The sequence below is a fragment of the Hypanus sabinus genome, chromosome 4, assembly GCF_030144855.1.
Source record: "Hypanus sabinus isolate sHypSab1 chromosome 4, sHypSab1.hap1, whole genome shotgun sequence".
In the NCBI taxonomy this organism is placed as follows: domain Eukaryota; kingdom Metazoa; phylum Chordata; class Chondrichthyes; order Myliobatiformes; family Dasyatidae; genus Hypanus; species Hypanus sabinus.
In genome coordinates this window covers 154772465-154795513 of record NC_082709.1, presented here as the reverse complement: position 1 = coordinate 154795513, position 23049 = coordinate 154772465, and the positions used below count along the sequence as shown (strand labels likewise).

Here is a 23049-nt window from a genome sequence, read left to right as displayed (position 1 = left end):
TCTTTTACCTACGATAAGGATATCAAAAATAAATGAGCACCAATTTAGAGGAAGAAGGTTTGAAGGAGATTTTAAAAAGAAATTCTTTTTACACAGTAAGTCACATCAGTAAAGGAGGCTTGACCCAAACACAGAACAATAGAGACAACCTAACAATAAGAAATCCCATTAATAACAGGCCACGAGGGGCCACAAATCAAGAGAAAATGGATACTTAATTCAACAAGGTAACTGAAAGCTAGGAGCAACTGGTTGAGGCTGGCTGGCTTGATGGGTGAACAAAGACTGAGGATGAGAGCTGGGTTTAAATAGGCTGCAGGTGATGAGTTGGAAATGGGGGGCAGGTGACTCCTGTTAGCTGGGTGGAGACTGGGAGGTGCCCATGTGTGCAGACCTGACAAGTGATTGATAGCTGAAGCTCAGTGCCAGGAGGTGACTAAGTCAGATACAATCAATACATTTAGACAGGGAATGCATAAAATAATATGAACCTAATGTAGGTAACTGGGACTAGTGTAAATGGAGAAAATGTTAGCTTTAGTGTCAAGAGTCAAGGGGCTTGTTTCTGTACTGTACAGCTCTATGAATCTACAGTATCTCCTGCTTCCCGATTTTGGCCCAATGTGTAGTCTGGCCTCAAAGATTTTCCATTTATTGAACATAACTTTCTTTAGATCATTCTTAATTTCTCTAAATATTCCATTGCTACCATTTCTGGCACATCAGGAAAATGGGCTCACAAGTTAACAATTTTCCATTTATTAAGGTTAATGGACCAAAATCATCATCATCTGGAAAGTACATTTTCTCAATATGCACTTTTTGCATGAGCTAGATGCAAATACGGTACCATATGTAAAATGCATTATGGACAGTTATACCAAAGTACAGAAATTATAGCAAATTCTTATTAAATTAAGCATAGGTTTGATGGTTCACAGAATTCTTTAAATTCAAATTTTAAATTTCAAAATTTAAATTCCTTTAATTTATAGTATTACATTATCAGCACTGCAAAGAAACCTTTCAGCACATTCATGCCCGAACTGGTTCAGCTAGGACAGTGGAGTACACTTATTTGTTTTACCTGCCATTAAATATTTTAAAGGTTCTATCTTTTTACATTCTTGCGTTAAAATAATATCTTACAAACAGACTGTTTGAATTTGAGCACTTCTGATATTTGTGAAAATTACATTTGCTCATCTTACCGTATAGAGTCAGAGTCTTGGAAACAATGGCCAGCTGAAACAAGCCAACGATTTGAGATGATAGATGCACCACATATGTGTCCATACAATCCCATCTGCAGACTGACCTGCCAAGGCCATTTTCCGTTCTTGGCATCTTCACCCCCAACTATTTTTGTTCTTTTGGTTGGACTAGTTCCACAACCTGGAACAAATTAGGAGACATAGATTTTCTTCTTGTATTCGTGGAATTTAATTTATTACTTTAAAGAATCTTAAATTGATCTATTTTCTATAAGGTGCAATTATTTCAGATTTGATTTCATAACCTAAAGAAAAATTGGGAAGGGTATTAATTTATAATAGAATATAGAAGAGTGCAGCACAGGAGCTGTCCCTTTGTTCCACAATGTCTGTGCCAAGCACAGCACCAGATTAAATAAAGCCCTTCTATCTGTACACGGAGTAATCCATATCCCTCCATCCCCTTCATATCGTGTGACTATCCTAAAGCCTCTTGAACAATACTTAATATCCTAGTAGCTGCCATTCAGATTCATGAGTACACTACGTCAGATAATCTAACAGCCCAGAATTTGAAGGAAATTGGCAAGGAACTATCAGCATATGAAGATGTTACTCAGTGTATTTGACAGCAACTTTCACAGATGAATGCTGAAATCTGGAAGCCAGAGTCAGCAATTTGTCTCTGGGCAGTACGTAGTCTGTTTTCAAACTTGCGTCCGCATGGAGTTCAATGTGGGCATGAAAAGTTGCCACGATTGTCTCACCACTAGTGATATGGAATTCATCTGAAGATTCTATATCAAGTCAGAGAAAACACAGGGATCATTTCTCATCAATTTTAATGTGCAAATAAGCTGATAAAAAGAATTAAGCAATTGTTAATTTAGCCATGTAATTATTTAAGGAGTTTTTAATGTTTTAAGAGTGTTTATACAAAATCTTTGTATATTTTTAATAATTGTTTAAAGTGTCTATACAAGTATCTCCAAAATATTTATAAATATTAAGTCTCTGATGCTTCTGGCAGTTTCAGGCCATGATTCAGAGAGCTATCAATCTTTCCTCCGTTTGCAGAGAGCAGGGCATAGTTTAGAAATTTCTGTTTCCTTTCGTATTTATTTCAGTTTTGTTTAGAGGTACAACACAGAACAGGCCCTTCCGGCCCAACAAGCCTCGCTGCCCAGCAACCCACCTCTTTAACACTAACCTAATCACAGGACAACTCATAGTGACCAATTAACCAACTACCCGGTATGTCTTTGGACTGTGGGAGGAAATCAGAACACCCTAAGGAAGCAGGAGTTCCACTATTGCATCTTTGCATCTTGTTGGTGCAGGACCTCGTTAAAAAAAGTATCGGAAGGCTCTTTGTCTATATCTCATTTTAGTATAGCTTATTTCCAAGTATAAATCCTATCTACTTGATAGATCCATAATTAGTTTCTTATTACATAAGTACTGGTATCATGCCACCATATCATGCTGGCAGCCACTTCTTTTGTTGAAAAATGTTCCTTTCCGAACTACTATTAGAAAGGCATTAATTTGCATCCTATCTTGTCATACTGTATCTAGTAATCTTTGACACACTTAATAATCAAGAACCTATCAACCTCTGCTTTAAATATACCCAATGACTTGGCCTCTGCAGCTGTCTGTACAATAAGATTCACCACTCTTTGGCTACAGAAATTCTCTTCATCTCTGTTCTAAAGGAATGTCCTTCTATTCTTAGGCTGTGTCCTCTGGACCTAGATTCTCCACATATACTCCATCTCAGCCTTTCAATATTCGATAGGTTTCAATGAGATCTCCTCTCATTCTTCTAAACTCCTGTGAGTACAGGCCCAGACCTTCAAACACTCCTCATACATTAACCTTTTTCATTCCTGGTATTATTCTCACGAACCCCTTCTGAACCCTCTCCAATGCTAACACAACCCTTTTTAGATACGTCCTTGCTTTTATATTACAGTTCTCTTGAAATGAATGCTAACATTGCATTTGCTTCCCATACCACTGACCCTGGGGGATCTTAGAGAGGCAGATTCCAACAAGAAGGCTTGGTGTGCAGGAATCCATGAAGTCACAAAGAGTCGGACTCGACTTAACGATGGAACAACAACAAACCACTGACTCAACCTGCAAGGTGACCTTTAGGGAATCCTGCACTAGGACTCACAAGTCCCTTTGCAACACTGATTTTCAAATTTGCTTCCTGTTTAGAAGATAATTTATGCCTTTATTCCTTCTATCAAAGTACATGACCATATACTTCCCTACACTGTATTCCATCTGTTAGGTCTTTGCCCATTCTCCTAATCCATCTACATCCTTCTCCAGACTTCCTACTTCCTCAATGCTACCTGCCCCTCCCCCTATCTTTGTGTCATCTGCAAACTTGGCCACAAAGCCATCAATTCCATCATCCAAATCACTGATATTTTGTCAGCACAGATAGGATACCTGGCTGGGTACTGAAGACCTATGTTATTCAACTGACTGGCATGTTCATTGATATCTTCAACCTCTCACTTTAGAAGTCTGAGGTACCCACCAGCTTCAGGTGAGCTTCAAATATAGTATACCGTCGTCCAAGGACGGCATGGTAATCTACCTCAGTGACCATTGTCCGAAGCACTTATATCCACAGTGATGAAGTGCTCTGAGAGGTTAGTGATTAAGCACATCAACTCTTGCCCGAGGTGCGACTTGGATCCGCTCCAATTTGCCTGCAGGGACATCAGATGCCATTTCATTGGTTCTCAGCCTAGCTCTGGAACATCTGGACAGTGAAGGTGCACACATCTGGATACTCCTCATTGACTACAGCTCTGCATTCAATAATGTCATCCCCTCAAAACTAATCAATAGGCTCCGACACCTAGGCCTCAATACCTTCTTGTGAAACTTGTAGGCCTCAGTCTGTTTGGATCGGCAGCAACATCTTCTCCACAATCTCCTTCAGCATAGGCACACCACAAAGCTGTGTGCTTAGCCCCCTGTTCTACTCAATTTATACTTATAACAGTGAGGATAAGTGCAGCTCAAATGCCCTATGCGTACAATGTCATGCACCATGGTCCAGAGGACCATTGTCTCGTTTGGCAGTATACGTATGTATGGTTGAATGACAATTAACTTGAGCTTGAGCCTGAATCTGAGCAACTTCTGCTATCTCCTATGTAAGAAAAAGGCCACTCAGGTTCTTATTTAACCTTTCACGTCTAATCTTAAAACTATGCCTTCTGGTTTGCAATTCCCCAAACCTAGAAAAAAGACCACTCACCCTGCCTATATCCCTCATGATTTACTGCATATATATCTGTGAGATCACTCCTCAGCCTCCAGTGCTCCAAAAATTAAAGGCTCAGCTTGTCTAACCACTCAAAAACAGAAGGATAGAGTAGCCAGAATTCAGGAACACATGCAACATGAGCCACAACTCTTGGCAACATCCTTGCAAGTCTTCTTTTTCACTCTTTAGAGTTTAATTGGGTCCTTTCTAGATAGGGGAACCAACACAGTGACCTCTCAAGTAGTTTCTTTGTGGCCCTGCAAGCATGGGCACAATGAATAATTGATTCAAAGTACATTTATTATCAGAGTATGCATACAGAATACAACTCCAAGATTGGTCCTCCCACAGGCAGCCGCGAAACAAAGTAACACTGCGGAAACCATTCAAGAAAACATCGAGCATGCAATGCGTGAAGATAGGAACCAATTGCGCAAACAGCAAAGAGTGAGCAAGCAACACACAGAATATCAAATATCAAAGCAGTAGAATTCAGTTTAGTTCAGCTCAGGTCAGCACCACGCTGCTCGTTAATGGAGGCTGCAGGGCCAGTCTTCGCCACAGTGCCCTAGTCACATCTATCAAACCTCTCAAAAACACAGTAATAGAGTAGCCAGAATCCAGGAACACACACGACACGAGCCTCAAAGAATATCTTTTAATGAAGGCAATGGATCTCAACTAAATTGCTGCGTCTGATGCATTAGTGAATCAAGTTCATACCAAGGTACACTTGGTTCTCAATGTTATCCTAATGGGTTATGCACACTACACAAAAGCTGCTTTGTTATTTGGAGAATCTAGGAATAAGGATCATTTTGTAAGAATTAAATTGAGATTGTGAAGGAGTGAGGCTATGGTACGAGGTGTAAAGCAAAAGATACAACTTGAGGTTTTGCATGACCATTGTTTCCAGAGCTAAGATAATCATGTCATCACGAGTCATGGGTCACCTTGCCCTTTCTGTAATGTACACCCTTCTGAAAACAGGCAAAGTTAATATTATGCTTGAAAGAGGGAAGCGTAATATTCAATATGGAGCTTCTGTGTCCAAGTCAACATGTAGCATTCACAGACCTTTGCTCAACGATGTTCTATCTACAGTACTCTGCAAGAGTCTCAGGTACATATATATTTAGCTAGGGTGCTTAAGACTTTTGAATAGCACTGCAGTAATTTTATGTGTTGCATACAGCTGCCGGAGTGGGAAAAGAAACGAACTTCATGACATGTGCGAATGATGATAAACTTGATTCTATATGGGTCTCTGTCGAGGACTGAGCGTGGGAAGGTGGCAGAGAGAGGGGAATCATGTTTGGGAAAGGGGGAAGCGGGAGGGGAGGGACTGGGGAGCTCCAGAGAGACATTCTGTAAAGATCAATAAACCAATTGTTTGGAATCAAATGACCTTGCCCAGTGATTCAGGGCTGGGTGGGTCTGCATCCACACCAACCCCCACCCCTGGCACACTTTCTCTGCCATCTGCCTCACAGTCCTCCCACGGTGCTCCACCCTCACCATTCCCAACATCTCTTATTCCCATCGGATTTACAAACTCGGTCTCCGCTCCATGCTGACAACACAGCTCCATATATGGCATATTTAATGAGGCATAAGATGCATAATCTATTGTGCCATGCCCTGGCACAAGATGTTTGAAGTATTTGTAAGGTTGACAAAGTGAAGGCACACAATTTCAACTTTGTATAATTTACATAAAGTGAAAGGAATCATCCTGAAGCTGAGACATAAACTAGCAGGCCAGGTTTTAAAAGGGGTTATCTGCCCTTAAACATTTTTTTAACGGAGAATCAAAAGAGACAAGGAGAAGATCAAGTGACAATTTGTACTTGAGGGGGCGAATCTTCAGGCAGATGAGAGCAATGCAACAATATTGTGGATCAAGACACAATGTAAATATAGCCTCACCTACCATAAAACTAGATTGCAAGTGAAAACATCTGCTGACATCTCATATTGCCAAACCTGGCCTTCTAGTTTATACTAACAACAAAATATTATCCAATTTACCATAACGCTCCTTTTCCCCTGAAAGCACTGTACCCAAGATATATGAACGCCTCATAAAGGTTCAAGTGACCACTGAATCAACTCAACTACCAATCTATCATCAAGTTCACCTCCTACTCTGAAATAAAATCAATGAAAAGTGCATGTTTGTTGCTTAACATACCCAGAATTAATTTTGAGTTAGAAGGTTCCTGTTGGACATTATTGGAGATGATCCATTTGGAAAAGCATAGACTTATTGTAATCAATTAACATGAAGTTGATTGAGTTTTGTAAGTAATGAAGATGATTGATAAGGGTAGGGCCATGGATATTGTCCACATGGACTTTATAAAGCATTTGACAAAATCTCTTGTATTAAGCTGGACCAGAAGATTTAGTCACACAGGTCCAAATTTGAGTTGGTAAATTGGATACAAAATTGGTTTGTTCTAGAAGACAGAAGGTAGTGGTGAAGGGATGTTTTGCTGACTAGAAGTTCACAACCATTGGTGACCCACAATAATCAATGTTGAGATTTCTGTTGTTTGTAATATACTATATTTATTATATAAAGAACATATCTATGATTTGGATGACAATATAGGTAATCTAATTAGTAGTTTGCAGATGACACAGAATTATGGACAGTGAGAAAGTTTGTCAAAAGATACATCAGATATAGATCAATGGACAGTTAGGTGGAGAAATAGCAGGTGAAGTTTAATTTGGAGAAGTACTGGAAGATGCATTTTGAAGGGTAATTAACAAATTGAATTTAGTAAATGGCAGGACCCTTAGAACTATTGGTGCACAGAGAGTCACAAATTGATAGCCCTCTAAAAGGTGCCACACATGAATATGGTGGTAGATAATGTCTACAGCCTTCCCAACTTCTGTACTCAATGCTCTGACTTATAAAGGCCAGCGTTCCAAAAGCCTTCTTCACCACCCTATCTACATGAGACTCCACCTTCAGGGAACTATGCACTGTTATTCCTAGATCTCTCTGTTCCACTGCATTCCTCAATGCCCCACCATTTACCCTGTATGTTCTACTTGGATTATTCCTGCCAAAATGTAGAACCTCACACTTCTCAGCATTAAACTCCACCTGCCAACGTTCAGCCCATTCTTCTAACCGGCATAAATCTCCCTGCAAGTTTTGAAAACCCACCTCATTATCCACAATACCTCCTACCTTAGTATCATCGGCATACTTACTAATCCAATTTACCACCACATCATCCAGATCATTTATGTATATTACAAACAACATTGGGCCCAAAACAGATCCCTGAGGCACCCCGCTAGTCACCGGCCTCCATCCCGATAAACAATTATCCACCACTACCCTCTGGCATCTCCCATCTAGCCACTGTTGAATCCATTTTATTACTCCAGCATTAATACCTAACGACTGAACCTTCTTAACTAACCTTCCATGTGGAACTTTGTCAAAGGCCTTGCTGAAGTCCATATAGACTACATCCACTGCCTTACCCTCGTCAACATTCCTCGTAACTTCTTCAAAAAATTCAATAATTTGCAGCAGTAATTTATATACTTAGAAACTACTGATCTTCTGGGATTTTCATAACGTCAGTCTCTAGAGTGGTTCAGTAAGGTTGTTATAGTTGGCGCTGGTGGAGGGGAGGGGGGGGTGGGGATACTGGTGATAAGCTCCCAGTACCTATTAAATGTTCCCAATGGCGTACATCTCAAATAGCCTCTGACAATCAAGTCCAGCTCTTGTGCCTTAGCTACTAAGCCCAGCAAAACCATTTCTACTGACAGGAGAAGGGGCAAAGGCAGGTTACTGGCATCTTAAAACCAGTCACTTTGGGCAGATGGGGCTCATCAAGGAGAAGGAAAACTCTGATCTCAAAACTCCGCTGACTTGTGGCTAGACCCACTCATGGGGAAGGCTTCTGGAATAACCTAGCTGGAGTCGCTAAGGCAGTCGTACGTTGAGTTCAATGCTGACTGGCAGCTCCTGTGATACCACTGGTGCCAAACTGCATGGGTCTCTGCCATTTCATCAGCTGCGTGGAGACAGAGCTGATGAACGCTTGCTCTCCATAACACACTGCTCTTGCTTGCGTGTCACACAGAAAGCTGAGCAACAACATCAGTGGTTAATCTGAGATTTCCAGAGAATCGAGCAGAAAACAAAGAAGCCAGAGAGTGGCAGTTTTGAGCAGGAAAATGCCCTGTTAATGAGAAAGGTCAGGGGAGAGTGGCCAGGCTGGTTCAAGCTGAGTGGAAGGCAACAGTAACTCAAATGGCCATGCATTACAACAGTGTGCAGAGCAGCATCTCTGAACTACAACACATTGAACTTTGAAGTGGGTGGGCTACAGCAGCAAACCACAAACATACACTCAGTGGCCACTTTATCAGGTACAGGAAGGCACCTCATAAAATGGCCACTCATTGTATAGATTCTCTTGGTCACTTACCAAGGGGTGGCTATGTAAAAGGCATTTCCTTTGTTGACTTTCATCAGAAAGTCTGTGGTAATTAAAAACATTGACTACTGCAGTGAGTTGCAAAATGTAAACAATTTGTCCAGAGGAACATTTGCTTTCCTGGTTATATTTTCTGTGGAAAAATAGCAATCGGGAATGAAAGCCAAGCACCACAGGAATGTGTTTCCACCCTTATGTTGCTCTTAGATACACCAGCTGCCCACCTTGCTAAATAAGAGATTTTTAAAACCTCATTAATAGCCTCTTGTAAAGAATCCTTACAGATAATGGCAGTCTCTGAATGCAATATTTATACTCTCAATAGGATGATTCATCTGTTCAAACTAAGGTTGTCACTAATTCAGGGAACAATGCACAGCATTGTTTTAGTTAACAAGTGATCTTATGGGCGGAACTTCCGTAGTATTTTGATTATATTTCCCTTCAACAACATGACAGCAGACATGATATCATCTCCATTTGTTCTAGATTAGGGAAATCATAAAACAGCTCTTAAGCTTCAGTGAAATAGGTCTCTAACCTTAAAGAGCTTTGCCGTCAATTCAAGAACTTCTAAGAGTCTGATTTTGCTGTAGCGGGTCCTTCAAGGCTAATGTCAAAATCTACGAAGCTGGCTCTGATCTTTAATAAGACTTATGAAATCTGAGAGAACTCAGAACTTCTCAGTTTTGAGATTCACACTGAATAACTAATAACAAACACATTAAAATATTGCTTTACAATCCCCTTATTTGCTATTTTAAGTTTTAATATATGCAAATTGATCTCAGTGCTAAAATGCTTCTGGAATTGCACTAATACAATTTAATGTCATGCATTGTCAAACAAAACATAAAGAAAAAAAATTAGGGTAGTGTAACAAAGATATTTTCATGAAAAAGACCAATAAAAATCTTTCTAACAAAGTTAACACTCCATTACGATTTCCTGTATGGCATTTCCACATTTTACCTCAACATACCACAGCCTGATTCATCTGAACCATCCTGGCAGTCCCTTTTCCCATCACACTCGGGATTGATCTTGTTCAGACATTTCCCGTTGTGGCACTTATACGAAGACAAGGAGCAACCTTTGTGGACTGAAGGGAAGATTACTGATCAGAAAGAGCACACTCAATGAATAACTAAACAAAACAAAGTAATCGATGTAGTGCGGAGCTTCTTCAAATATATTTCTAAGGTTATTCAGAAACTCATCAACTGCATAAATAGTAAGCACAAGGGATTCTGCAGATGCTGGAAAAACTCAGTGGGTCAAGCAGCATCTATAGAAAAGACTAAACAGTCGACGTTTTGGGCCGAGACCCTTTTCAAAACTGAACTACGTAAATAATACTGGTGATTTACAAATTGCTGACAAGACAGAATTTAAGTGAAAATGCAGTTCAACAGCGGCATCTACTGGGGCCCTCCGAAACATCATGTTCAAGTTTATTGTATTTATCTGTACACTTGTATACTGCCAAACAAGACAATGTTCCTCCTAACCAAGATGCACAACACAGTCCATATAAGCCACACACCTAACATATAAAGTAATATTACCACAAATAATAAGGTGCATCTGTGATACAAGTTAAAAAGTAAACAGTATGATGCTACTGGCTCTTCATACATGATGAGACCTGGGTGGTGGCAGAGAATTCAGTAGTCTTGCAAGGTCTGGGGGGAAGAGAAACACACACAAAATGGTGCCTGGCCTGCTGAGTTCCTCCAGCATTTTGTGTGTGTTGCTCGGATTTCCAGCATCTGTAGATGTCCTCTTGTTCATGGTCCAGGGGAAGAAGCTGTTTCCCATCTTAACAGTTCTTGTCCTAATGCTATGGTACTGTGGTGAACTACATATACCTGTCTGGACACTCCCCCTGCTGACTGCTCCTGTGGCTCCTCCCACAGACCCCTGTATAAAGGCGGTTGAGGCCTGAGCCCGGCCTCTCAGTCTCCAGGATGTAGTATGGTGGTTACTCACTGTTTGTTCCTTCTTCCAGTCAATAAAAGCCGATATCTCACCTTACGTCTCAGAGTGAGTTATTGATGGTGCATCAGGTACCTCCTTCCTGATGGTAGGGTGCCAAAGAGATTGTTTCAAAAGCCTTCATGAGCATATAAGAACTTGCTTACCTCTGTACGGAACTGATTAGTAAATCCACTTCTGAAATGACTATTCATCTAACTTATACCTTCAATAGTGTGAACTTTGAGGAGCTATGTACACTTTCTGCTAATATTTTGAATAATACTTGCAGAAATAAAGCAAACGAAAATGTGACCACTGTACTGCTGTAGTGCCACAGCTGGTGCTGCTGCCTCAATGTTCCAGTGATCCACGGTTGATCCTGAATTCCATTACTAACTGTGTGGAGCTTCAACATTCTCCTTATCATTGCATGGTTTTCCACTGGGTTTTTCTTTGCAGCCTTTCCACATTCCAAAGATGTGATTGATTAATTAACCAGTATGCTTTATACTCTACTGAAGGTGGAATCAGAAAGTTGTTTGGCATGTGACCAAGAATATGTTACTTGGAGATAAATGTGAGAAATAGATTGATGGGAACTGGCAAAGACCTGATGGGCCCAATGGCCTCCTTCTACACAATAAGATTTGGCAGCACCCGTTCAGTGATTATTTGATGTAATGGTTCATTTATACACTCTGATTCAATTTTAATATTTGACCTAATTCTGCCACTTGTCTTTAGATCTGAAATATATGGTTATGTTCCACAATAACATCTAGTTAGATCAAAATGCATGCAAGTTGCAGATATTGAAAATCAGAAATAACACAAAGACTGCTGGAAACACTGCAGCTCAGACAACATCAACGGAAGTGTTAACGTTTCAGGTCGATGCGTTTTTATCACTAGCATACTTGATAAAAATTCACCAGCCTGAAACATTAGCTCTGTTTTTTTCTTTCACTGATGATGGCAGGCCTCTAAATATTTCCATTAATTTCTGCTTTGATCCAATTGCAATCTTTGAAATATATCAGTAATTATGACATATATTCCCAAAACTGTGATTGCAAGATCTTAGTGTTTTATTTCAGTCCAAGGCATTCTGACATCGCCGCCCACAAGGATATCACAAGCCGATCTCCACGCATGAAGGATTATTATAACTGGATGAATCGCAATGCTCAGGGTCCACAGAGTTAGTAGCTTCTGAAATATCACTCTGGTAACTGTGTAAGGCTTATCCCTGAGCTGTAAATCAAAGTCCACATGATAAAAGGTCATTCAGTCCGGTAAAAATCAGCAAATTTGAAGAATTGCAAGTACATGGCCAAGATTAGGGAACAACTCAACCCAACCAATTATTGGCCAATTAATGCATGCTTTGAACCAGGTCATTTATTTCTATGTAGAATTATCATAAAATGAGAAATTGAAAGTTAAATATATAAACACATACGTGCTCTCGTACAGTTTTGTTCATCACTTTCATCTGCACAATCATTTATTCCATCGCAAATTGACCTGCGGAGAATACAGGTACCACTTGGGCATGTGAAATAGCAATCTGTAATTGTACCAAATACATATGATAGGAGATATGTTCATAGTGGCAATGAAAAGTTCTGAAACAATAAAGACAAAATATATTTCAATTCTTCAGTCTGCCCATTCTAATGATTGACTAATCTTTCAAAGTAATCTTGTCAGTGGAAAATAAATATTGCAAGAGAAGCCTGTTCCTCATAATCTCTTTTACAGTATTACACTGTGAAGATTAACCCCTGAAGAGCAGATAAATCAGTGAGAATATAGATGGAGAAGAATACGAAAGAATAAATAGGGATTTTAATTTTATATGCAGCAGCTTCAGCTAGGTATAGAAATTACACAGGATGTTGCTTTGCCCACAGATAGAAGTCAACATACTGTTATGATGGTCCTGTTGCTGCTGTATGAAGGAAGTTTTGAAGAAATTTGAACTTTTATTAATCTTAGATGGAATCTGATTGAAATTTACCAGACAATGATAAGCTTTGAGATAATAATTGCTTCGAATGGTGGGCAAGTTGGGTTAAAAATAAGGCAATGATCCATTTCAGTCCTCTACACACATATAGTAAAATGTATTTGAATAAAGGATTGTTACCACATGGAATATCACCAAAATAAGGTCATCTAAAGCATTATTTATTACATAATCTTAGAAAAGAAAAAAAAACTGAATGCACAAGGAGGCACAAGATATTCTGCAAATGCTGGAAATTTCATGCAACACCCATAAAATGCTGCAGGGATTCAGCAGGTTAGGCAACATCTATGGAGGGAAATGAACAGTCAAGGTTTTGGGCTGAGACCCTTCGTCACTCTCTTATGAAGGGGCTCAGCTCAAAATTCTGACTGTTCATTTTTCTTCACAGACAGTGCCCGACCTGCTGAGTTCCTGCAGCACTTTGTGTATGAAGCAAATGAATGCATATGATAAACAGAGATTAAGAGGTTGTAGAGCTAGCAATAGCTTGCTTCTGTGTTTGTTTCTAAGATACACAGAAAACTGAATTGTGAAACTTCCTCACACTACTTTTATCACCACATAGAAATATATATCTTTTGTTAAAAGTTTACACACAGAGATAATAATCAGACAATCCCAGAGTAGAAGCAGTGAGAAGAGAAATTTAGGTACTTTTTCTACTTCCTGTTTAAAGGGAAGCACTCATCACCCACCCTCTACGTAACTATAGTTACTTTCCTTGGACCATCCTGGGCAATCTATTCTGCACATCCTTTGAGGCTAGTCACCGACAAGCCCTCCTTTCAGACCACGCTATAGTAAGTTCTCAACTTTGCCCCAAAATTGATTTCATTATTTTATCAAGAGGGAAGAGTGCTTAAGTTTATTATTGTCCTTTAAGGAAATGACCTCAGCTCCTATCAGCACCTCACAATCTGCATACATCATTCTTCTAGGGCAGAAAATTCGCATCTCACATTATTTTTGATATATTTATTTGAAACAAATATTTTTAAAAATGATTACCTTTACAAGAGAACTGTTTGTAAATAAAAAATGGAAGAACTTACTGCATTTCATTTCATCACTACCATCTAGACAATCAGTCCATCCATCGCAGTGGCTCTTTAAAGAAATGCATGATCCATCCTTGCACTTAAATTGATTCGGGCATGCTGGTTAAATAATAAATATTGCAATTTAGTAAAATGGTCGACTTTCTCCAGAACAAAACTTGCAAATGCAGTAAGAACATGGAGCAATGGACTGTGACAAGGAGAATATTTTGTTTGAGATTTCAGAAAATAATTTTCTCAGAATAAGCCTGATAAACAATTTTATTCAAAAGAGTATTTGTCTTCAAGTGTGAGCTTCCAAAACATCCAAAGATTCAAAATTACTTTTGAAGTGATATTACTTTTGAAATATGAGGAACTGTTTATGTTTAACATTGTCCCTGAAATAGCAATGTGATAATGGCTTGATGATTAGTTGTTTTTAAATGCTGTTGATTGAAGGATAAGATGTTTGCCCGGAAAGCAGGGACAAATGTCATCTTCATTTTTGTACCATGAGATCATTCACTTTGAGAGCAAAAGTGAGCTTCAGTTCAAATCAAAGCTCATCTGAAAGTTAGCACTTCCTGCAAAGCAATGTTTTTCCAAAAAGTTAGCGTGGGTGCTGGGTCTCTGGAGAGGGAATCCAGCAGTAACCTGATTCACTTCAAGAATGCAGATTAGATTGTGTTTTGCCAAAGCTGCAAACTGAAGTTAAGGCAGAAGCAGCATGAACATTCTAGGCCTGTATAATCTGAATAAATTAAAATGTTAATAGATAAAACTATAACTCCCACAGAACCATCATTTAAAGGAACAAGTTTACTTACGATCCTCATAGCTAAAAGCTCTGTATTCCAAATAAAATCCTTTGTGGGTAACTGACTGATCAGAGGAAAACTTAATTTTGACAGATCTTCCATAAACCTTCTGAAAACCTCCCTCAGCGACTCGATTGCAGTATCTAAGGAAGTAAAGGTGTGATTTAGCAAAATTAGTTAAATTTCAGTGGAATATTTAACAACCCCACAAATTAATTTACATCACTTTCCAAATTATTTTGGACATATTCAGTCTCTCTTATTATGACTATTGCATCCGGTAAGATGGCAGTGCACTTAGATGCAGCGTCCTCTCTGGGTGCAACCAAAAGGCATTATTGGCATTTGAACGTCTTTTTTATCATTGCAAGATACTGCTCGTCATTGAAGGTCTACACTGTCAGCGAGTTGCTTGTTTTTATTTATTTATTTATTGCTCAGCATAACAAAACTTCCAATTTCCAGATACATTTACATCTCTTCCCCTCACAGATATCAGAACACTTCCATCAAAATATAGACATCACCACCACATCCTATACAAAAGCCCTTATTAGTATAGCAGACAGGTTTACATCTACATACTGCAGAAAAGGTTGCCATGTTTTATGAAAACTATTGGTTTTTGAGTGTACCATACATGTCAAAAAGTCCAAAGGAATGTATTCCATGATTAATTTACGCCAACCAAAAAGTCCAGAGGCCTTATCAGATATCCAACAAAGTAAAATGTTCTTCCTCGCACAAAAAGTCAGGATGTTAAAAAGTTTTTTCTGATGTGCATTAATAATACAACTGCTGGATAAGCCTAAGAGAAAAGACACCGGGTCCAGTTCAAGCTCCATCTTCAGAATCTTTTCCATTTCACCCAAAATATCACTCCAGAACGCCTGAAGTTTAGGACAAGTCCAAAAACAGTAGGTGAAAGTTCCAGTATTTACTTCACATTTAGAACACATTGGAGAAACCCCCGTCTTAAATTTCGAGAGATGATCTGGAGTCAGATGGGCTCTATGCAGAATTATGAGTTGCAATGCTTGAGTTCTATTACAAACTTAAGTTTTCTTTGCATTATCATAGATGTCTTCCAATGTTTCAGCTGTAATTTCTACTCCCAGCTCTCCTTCCCAGACCCTTCCCAGCTGCTCAGCCTCTCCACAAGAACATTCACTCAGGATGCTGTAAAAAGTACTAATGGAGACTTCACCCTTAGAACAAAACACCCTCTTTTCTATGTCAGAACTATAGAAATCAGTTAACAATGATGTTCTTTTTCTGTATATAATATCTTATCTGAAAGAAACAAAAAAGATCCTTGTTGGGTATGTTAAATTTCTGTACTATTTGACTAGAAGACAGCATCGTTCCTTCATCAAACAAATCTCCTAGAATGAAAATACCCTTAGAAATCCAAAGATTAAATCCAGAGTCCATTATGCCAGGCTGAAAATCTGGACTGCCGGTTATTGGAGTGAAGGGTGACATTTTCATTGTGTTGCCCTCAATTGTCACACCACCCTCCAAGCCTTGACTGTGTTAATTGTTATTGGATTATGACCATATTCCTTAACTAGTTTCATCTTATTGAGGAAAATCAGATTAATAAGAGGGCATTTTGCTTGTGAAGCTTCAATGTCTAGCCAAATTGAGGAGGGGTCCCTGCAAACCCAATCAACCACATAAGATAAAAAGATATTTTTTGAAGTCTGGAAAATCCAGACCCCCTAGACTACTGGGAAGCTGTAACTTAGACATTTTAATACAGGTTCATTTTTTGTTGAGTTGCTTGTTAATGGAGGAGCTGGACTTAGTGCAGACCGTGTTGATGTCTGCTACAGAAAGGCATCAGATTCGATGCATGAACATGGTGTGCTGCCTAACAACGAGTGATTGACTTGGACATTTTTCCTGTAATTGCAAGACCGTGTTGGACATTGGAAATGTAGAATACTACAAGTCTGGTTCACTGGTTCATTGGCGAGACTGACAGCGGGGGGTCCCTTGTGGCCTCAGTTTTAGGCCACAAGCGCAGACGAGGCCTCATGCCACGGGGTTGCCCAGGAGAAGAGACACCAGATGCAGTGTGGTGTGACATCCAGGCTGGACTGGGGGCTTGGGGGCTGGCCCCTCCTGCCTGTGCTGCCCTCCAGTGTACACTTGGTGGAAGGCAAGCTGGACTGCGTTCACCAGCTGACGGTGTGCACTTGTTCTTGCTGATAACATGACACTCAGGAACCTGAGCTATGTGATTTTTTTTGCGTGACTGTATGTTTACTGCTATTCTGTATGTGCTACATCTGCCTTGTGCTGTGTGTGACTGTTGGTGCTGTGTTCTACACCTTGGCCCCAGGCGAACACTGTTTTGTTTGGCTGTATTCATGGGTATTCATGTAAGGTTGAATGATAATTAAACTTGATCTAATTATTGCTAAATCTTTCCAGTGAATGTCTGATATTTCCAGGTGGAATAGAAATCTATCTGCTTCTGAGAAGCTGGCTCCAAGTCCCACACACATTAAGCAAATGTGTGAAATCCGAAGCAGCAAAATTAATAACAGTACAATAAAGAGCACTGATTTTCATAGCTGGAAAGACACAAAAGCTTTAACTCATTTGTGAATATGTGTATTCCTGGAAATAATTCTAATAATTTCAATTTCCCAGTCATGTTCAACAGTATGACGACTCCATCCATAATTCTAGAGTTCATTGGTACAAGATTAGCAATTAGAATAAACACCCAGAGAAAACTGTTGCAGACTCTCTATAGAATACTGTATATCAACTGGAACATGACAAATCACAGAAGTTAGTCCAATATTTTAGGTGAGTCGTACGACATACTCCAAAAGCCTCAAAGAAGATGTAGAGATGGGCAACAACACGTTTTCACACAGTTATGTTTCACGGCAAAACAACATTAGTATCAGAATTTGCAGTTACTGAGCTGACTGCCAGTTGATACACCTATAATTAGATTTCAAAACTAGTTGGGAATGAGTCATTGCTGGAAAACATGTTTAACATTTCGGCCACTTTTTTGTTACTTCAATGAGACATGATTCTATTTCCTAATGGCTGCCAAGATGCAACCAACATGGATGGGAAGGAAAATGTGAAGATGACTTATTATTACTATATGACAGAAAATTGTACTAGAAAATAAACCAGAATGATACAGTCCTTTGGGAAGCTAGAGCTGTTATGCAATCACAAGGAAGAACAGCTTCTGAAGCCATGGATAAAGGACACCTGGATGCATCTCCCATCAAGAAAGCAGCCAGAGTTTTATCTGGAGGCAGGAAAATATAAACAGTAAGAAACACCCTGCTCTTTGCCGAACAATGAATTTTGAGGATTACTTATGTATTTTGTAGATCCATCAATAAGAAATGCAATTGTAGCAGATGGAATTTCTAAGTAAATTGCGATTCTAACAGTTTCTGAGGAAACGGTTCTCTGAAATAACTATTTCAAAACTGACAATGATCTTTCCTACAGCTGGTCTTCCAGAGTTATCTTGAGGTGGACAATGGAGGCACCTGCTGTGGTTGCTGAATTTGCTAATTTTATCAGAAGAAATGGAGTTAAACACTTGCAAAGATTCCATTCAGCTTGCCAGAGGGGGTTGCTTAGACAGTGAAAGAGTCACTGAAGAAACTCACTGCCTGGGAAATTTAGGCAGAATTTGAACGTGTCATATTTCACAAGTGGAATACCACAAAAAGTGACAGAACAGACACCACTGATGGAATTTTATGCATTATTTCAGCCGGATCCTTATCCAATTAAGGAAATCAGGGCAAACAAGAAAATGAAGTTATGGAAGACACAAGTATACAACTGCCAGCTGCAGTAATGTCATGTCAGGTGACAGTGTACTTGCAGTGGATTGTGAATCCATTCTGTTTAACATTTATCATGCTGATTCAAAAAGGTTTCTCTGAACAAACTGGTTGACACGTCAAATCATCTGAAAACCTAATAGCTTGCCATTGATTTGCAGTATTTACAACTGGAAATTCGAAGAGGCAGTACTGCCACCTCTTAATCTATCTGCTGAATTTGAGGTACAAAAGCAGCTTCTTTTCCGAATTATGCTTGGGGAGATTAAAGTTCATTCATCTGAGATCCCTCATGACTTAAGAATAATTCACATATCGCCTCATCCCTTGTAATAAACTTTACAATCTACAGTCTTACCTGATTCCATCAATCTCTAACCAGTCCCTATCACAGTATCTTGAACCTTGGGATCTCTCTTGGATTTCCAAAACAATGACAGAAAGGACTATATTATATCCTACAGCAGGTGTCTGTTAAAGAAGATGACAACCATTACATTAAGTTAATAACTACATTTGATTTTTAAGTGTAAGCTAGAAAATATACTAAAATATCCAAGTAGGCTGCCACCATTCAAAGCAGAATACAAATAATCTCTAGACCAGATGTTTCAGGAATTAAAATTTCAGGATTTTGAAAACACAGCAGTGATGACGCTTTAATAGCTGTAAAGCATTTTGGATTATACTAAAATAATGATTCATTCTATACATTGTACATTAACATCATTCCTTTTCTACCTTAATTTTGAAAAATAATTTACCTTACTTTTTCTACAACTAGTACAGTCAATGCTGAACTTGCAAAGTTTTGTCTAACCAGTCTATGATCCTCAATTCTAGTGACAAGAGTGGTGCTCTTGATTACTGGAAAACCAGAGACTAACTTAATCGATCCATACTACCATTCCCCACCAGGACCACCTTCAATAGAGCCCAATGCAGTTACCTTTTACCACTGCAGAAATTAGATGAATGCTTTAATAACTATAATTGCTATTTCTTACTTCATTCTCATCTTTATAACTTCAGAAAATTTGTTGACTATTTCCACTCTTCTCACCCTCAAATGATATATCTCTGACTCATCCTTTCACTCACTCAACTTCACCAATCTGGAAACAGCCTAACAAATAATATCTACTATAAACCACAGATGTCCACTTCCTACCACCCAGCTTCCCAAAAGGAATTCATCCCATCTTCCCAATCTCTACATCTCTATTGCTTCTATCTTGTCAATTATATGGCAGCGTGCATTCCCTTTTCATTAAATGAAAATTTCTATCCAGTGTTGCCTCAATACACCCATTCTAATTCTTGTCCCTTAATTTTTTTAAAATTTAGAGATGCATCATTGTAACAGGCCCTCCCAGCCCAACAAGACCACACTGCCCAATTATTTCCATGTGATCAATTACTCTTCTAACCTGTGTGTCTTTGGAATGTGTGAGGAAATCCACGTGGGGAAGTTGTTCCAGCTCCTGACATATAGTGGTAGGAATTGAACCCACTTCAATGGTGCTGTAATTATATAATGCTAACCATGATGGTACCAAGCCACTCCCATACCTCTGCTCCCAGTCCTTCACGTATCCGTATATTAACAGAACACCCCTTGTTCTTACTTTTGACCCCAACAAACATCACTCTTTGTCATTTATGACACCTTCAGTATGATGACACCACCAAGCCTAATTTCAGCATTGCCACCGCAATATCCTAATTCTTCCATGAATTGCCATCTGCATCCATTCCATTCAAGAGGCAACTTTTCTTGCAATGACAGTTCTTGCACCGGCTCCATAATTGCCTTCTTCTTCCCACCATCCTGAACCCGAAATGTTCCTTCCAGGTGAAATGGTGATGTATTTTTACTTTTATGTTAGGTACTTCTCCTTTCCTTAGTCTTTGAATGACAACAGATCTGTAATTAGAAGGTGGAGCACCACTGGACTACTGAAGGACCCAGTGGGTCACACGGCAACTATGGAGATAATCATCATCGATGTTTTGGATTAAGACCTGCATCAGGACTTCAGATTAAATGATCTGCAATTTCTTGTGTCATTAGTCTGTAGTTAATATTGTACTTGAAATTCCTTTGGATGAAAAGCAACTATACGCCATCTGATGTAAAGAAATCACCAACAAAGAATGACTTTAAGAGCTTTAGTTCACTGTATCCACATGCTGTAAGTATTTTGAAACTTTTCCCCATGGATGAAAGCTTTAACGCAGAGGGGGCATTTTGAAGAATGGAATCGTACTATTACTCACGGTTATTGTCCAGGTACAGTCAATCTTGGGTGGGTAGTAACGAGGGTAATAGGGAGAGCTCAAGGAACCATTCCAGGATATGAAATTTCCACCACAGCCTAGGAGGCAAAAGTATTTTTAAAATCTCAAACAAAATATAATCACACCATCAGATTGTCAATCTTGTATGTTGTTCTGTTATTATCAATAGAAAGTACAATTGCAACAATGAAGGGAAATTTTAAATCTTCTTTGTCTCTAGTTTTTGTTTTAATATAGTCCTAGAACATGGAAATTTATTTTTACTGGAAGTATTACAATTCAATTGGGATTGTCAATTTAAACACATGCACACACAAATCTATCGGTTCACCCACAAGTCCAGTATTAAGGCTTAGGTTTTAATGAAGCCAGAAGATCAATTATTGGTCAAATAGTTCAGAATGCTTTTCATAAAACAATATTCACATATCTACCCATTTTTCGAATAGCTTCAAAATATGCTTTAAATACTGCACCGCCTCTTCGAATTTTTGATGAAAATGTCACCAACATCACATTGCCGGATGAAGTCAATCTGATAACAGGAGGGTTCCAGCTGACAGGTGAACCGCACCACCTGAAAAACATCATGTTATTTTCTTGTTCGACATAACGTATTATAAAAATGTCCATAAACAGCATATTTTAAGTGGCAATATTTCCCAATTTTGTAACTTTTATATAAAACACCTTTGGATTTAAAGTTTGTGTTATCTTCAATATTCTTAGACGTAAATGCAGAAGAACTGATCTGAAGTACATTTGTCATTGTCACTTAAGAATAACACATGAACAATTCAATTAGAGCCCAGATTTCTACTTTTAATTCTGAGTTTTATTGCAATATATATTCCACACATTATCCAAATGCAGAGGACAGTCTCCAGCTTGAAACTTCTCATTTCCACCCAAACATTTATTTTTAGACCAAGAACACTTAAATACATCGACATTTACAAAGTTTGAGAAGTAGACCAATTCTTGATGACTTTTCTTTCAAAGCAGGTGGACCGCTGCCTCCAAATACATATCCAGGCATGAAGTTTAAAAGAAGAAGAAAAAACTAAGAGCTCTTAGAACTATCATGATCAGTTGCTGTAACTTTAGCAGATGATGAGTAGAAACCCATTCAGGCCGTCAGAGGTTTCCAGTGATAATCTCTTACAGCCCCAGGGAAGGGCAACTGATATTCATGTTCTGGGCAAAAAGCACTGTTGAAGAAATTCAGGAGGTCAAGCAGCATCTATGGAGGCAAAGGGATAGTTGATGTTTTGACTGCTGCAGAATCATAACTCAAATCATTCCTCCATTGATGCTGCTTGACCCATTGAATTCCACCAGCAGGTTTGCTTTTGCTCCAGTTTCCATTATCTGCAGTCTCTGTTGTCTCCATTCATATTTAGTACTCTAGTTATCAATTCAGATGTAAATTTTAAATCATATTGAAAAACTAAACTCAGTAAAGCTCAGGATGCCACTCTGCATAAACCACAAGAAACAATCCAGTGCAAATGAACCAAGTTTGCTCCCAAAGCTGTTCCACAACCAAACACCAACTGACAATAGATAATGAGCAAATTTAGGCTTATTCATAGTAAGCAATTGTCAGCTTCATGCTAGGAAGTAAACAAAACACAGCGTAGCGTGAACACATTTTCATTATGTAAATTCCACCTGCTGCCTGTCTTACCGTGCAATTATTTTGTTCTGAATGGGGAGTAGGAAATCATAAGCAGATAGTTTATGGATTGCACAGTTTCCTGGAATCGCCCCGTGTAGCGTCAGAATCACTAAGTGTACAATATGCCCTGCCGGAACTCGCAGTCGCCATTGGTAGTACGATCTTTTTGGCCGTGTTAGCGTCAGTGTCCGATTGTTACCTGGTTTTGCATAGAGGTCAAAAGAAATCGCTGCAAAATAAGAAACAAACTCACAGTACCAAAGGGAATAAGGCAATAATCTACAACATGACTGATGGTAAAAATAATACAATTTGTAAAATGCAAAGAGAGAAGAAAGCATTAAGATCTAACA

The 23049-nt window shown here is 39.0% G+C and overlaps 1 protein-coding gene across 1 annotated transcript in view; it reads right to left on the bottom strand.

Annotated features, from left to right (window-relative positions):
• The window catches only part of LOC132393370 (suppressor of tumorigenicity 14 protein), a 58202-nt gene that overhangs the window by 12623 nt on the left and 22530 nt on the right, over positions 1 to 23049 (bottom strand). The window contains exons 7-15 of the mRNA XM_059968492.1: positions 22706 to 22925; positions 21450 to 21592; positions 20995 to 21092; positions 19073 to 19185; positions 14879 to 15012; positions 14064 to 14168; positions 12439 to 12546; positions 9979 to 10098; positions 1212 to 1395 (exon numbers count right to left, since the gene is read on the bottom strand). Coding sequence (XP_059824475.1) covers positions 1212 to 1395; positions 9979 to 10098; positions 12439 to 12546; positions 14064 to 14168; positions 14879 to 15012; positions 19073 to 19185; positions 20995 to 21092; positions 21450 to 21592; positions 22706 to 22925 — 1225 coding nt within the window. The remainder of the gene's footprint in view (positions 1 to 1211; positions 1396 to 9978; positions 10099 to 12438; positions 12547 to 14063; positions 14169 to 14878; positions 15013 to 19072; positions 19186 to 20994; positions 21093 to 21449; positions 21593 to 22705; positions 22926 to 23049) is intronic.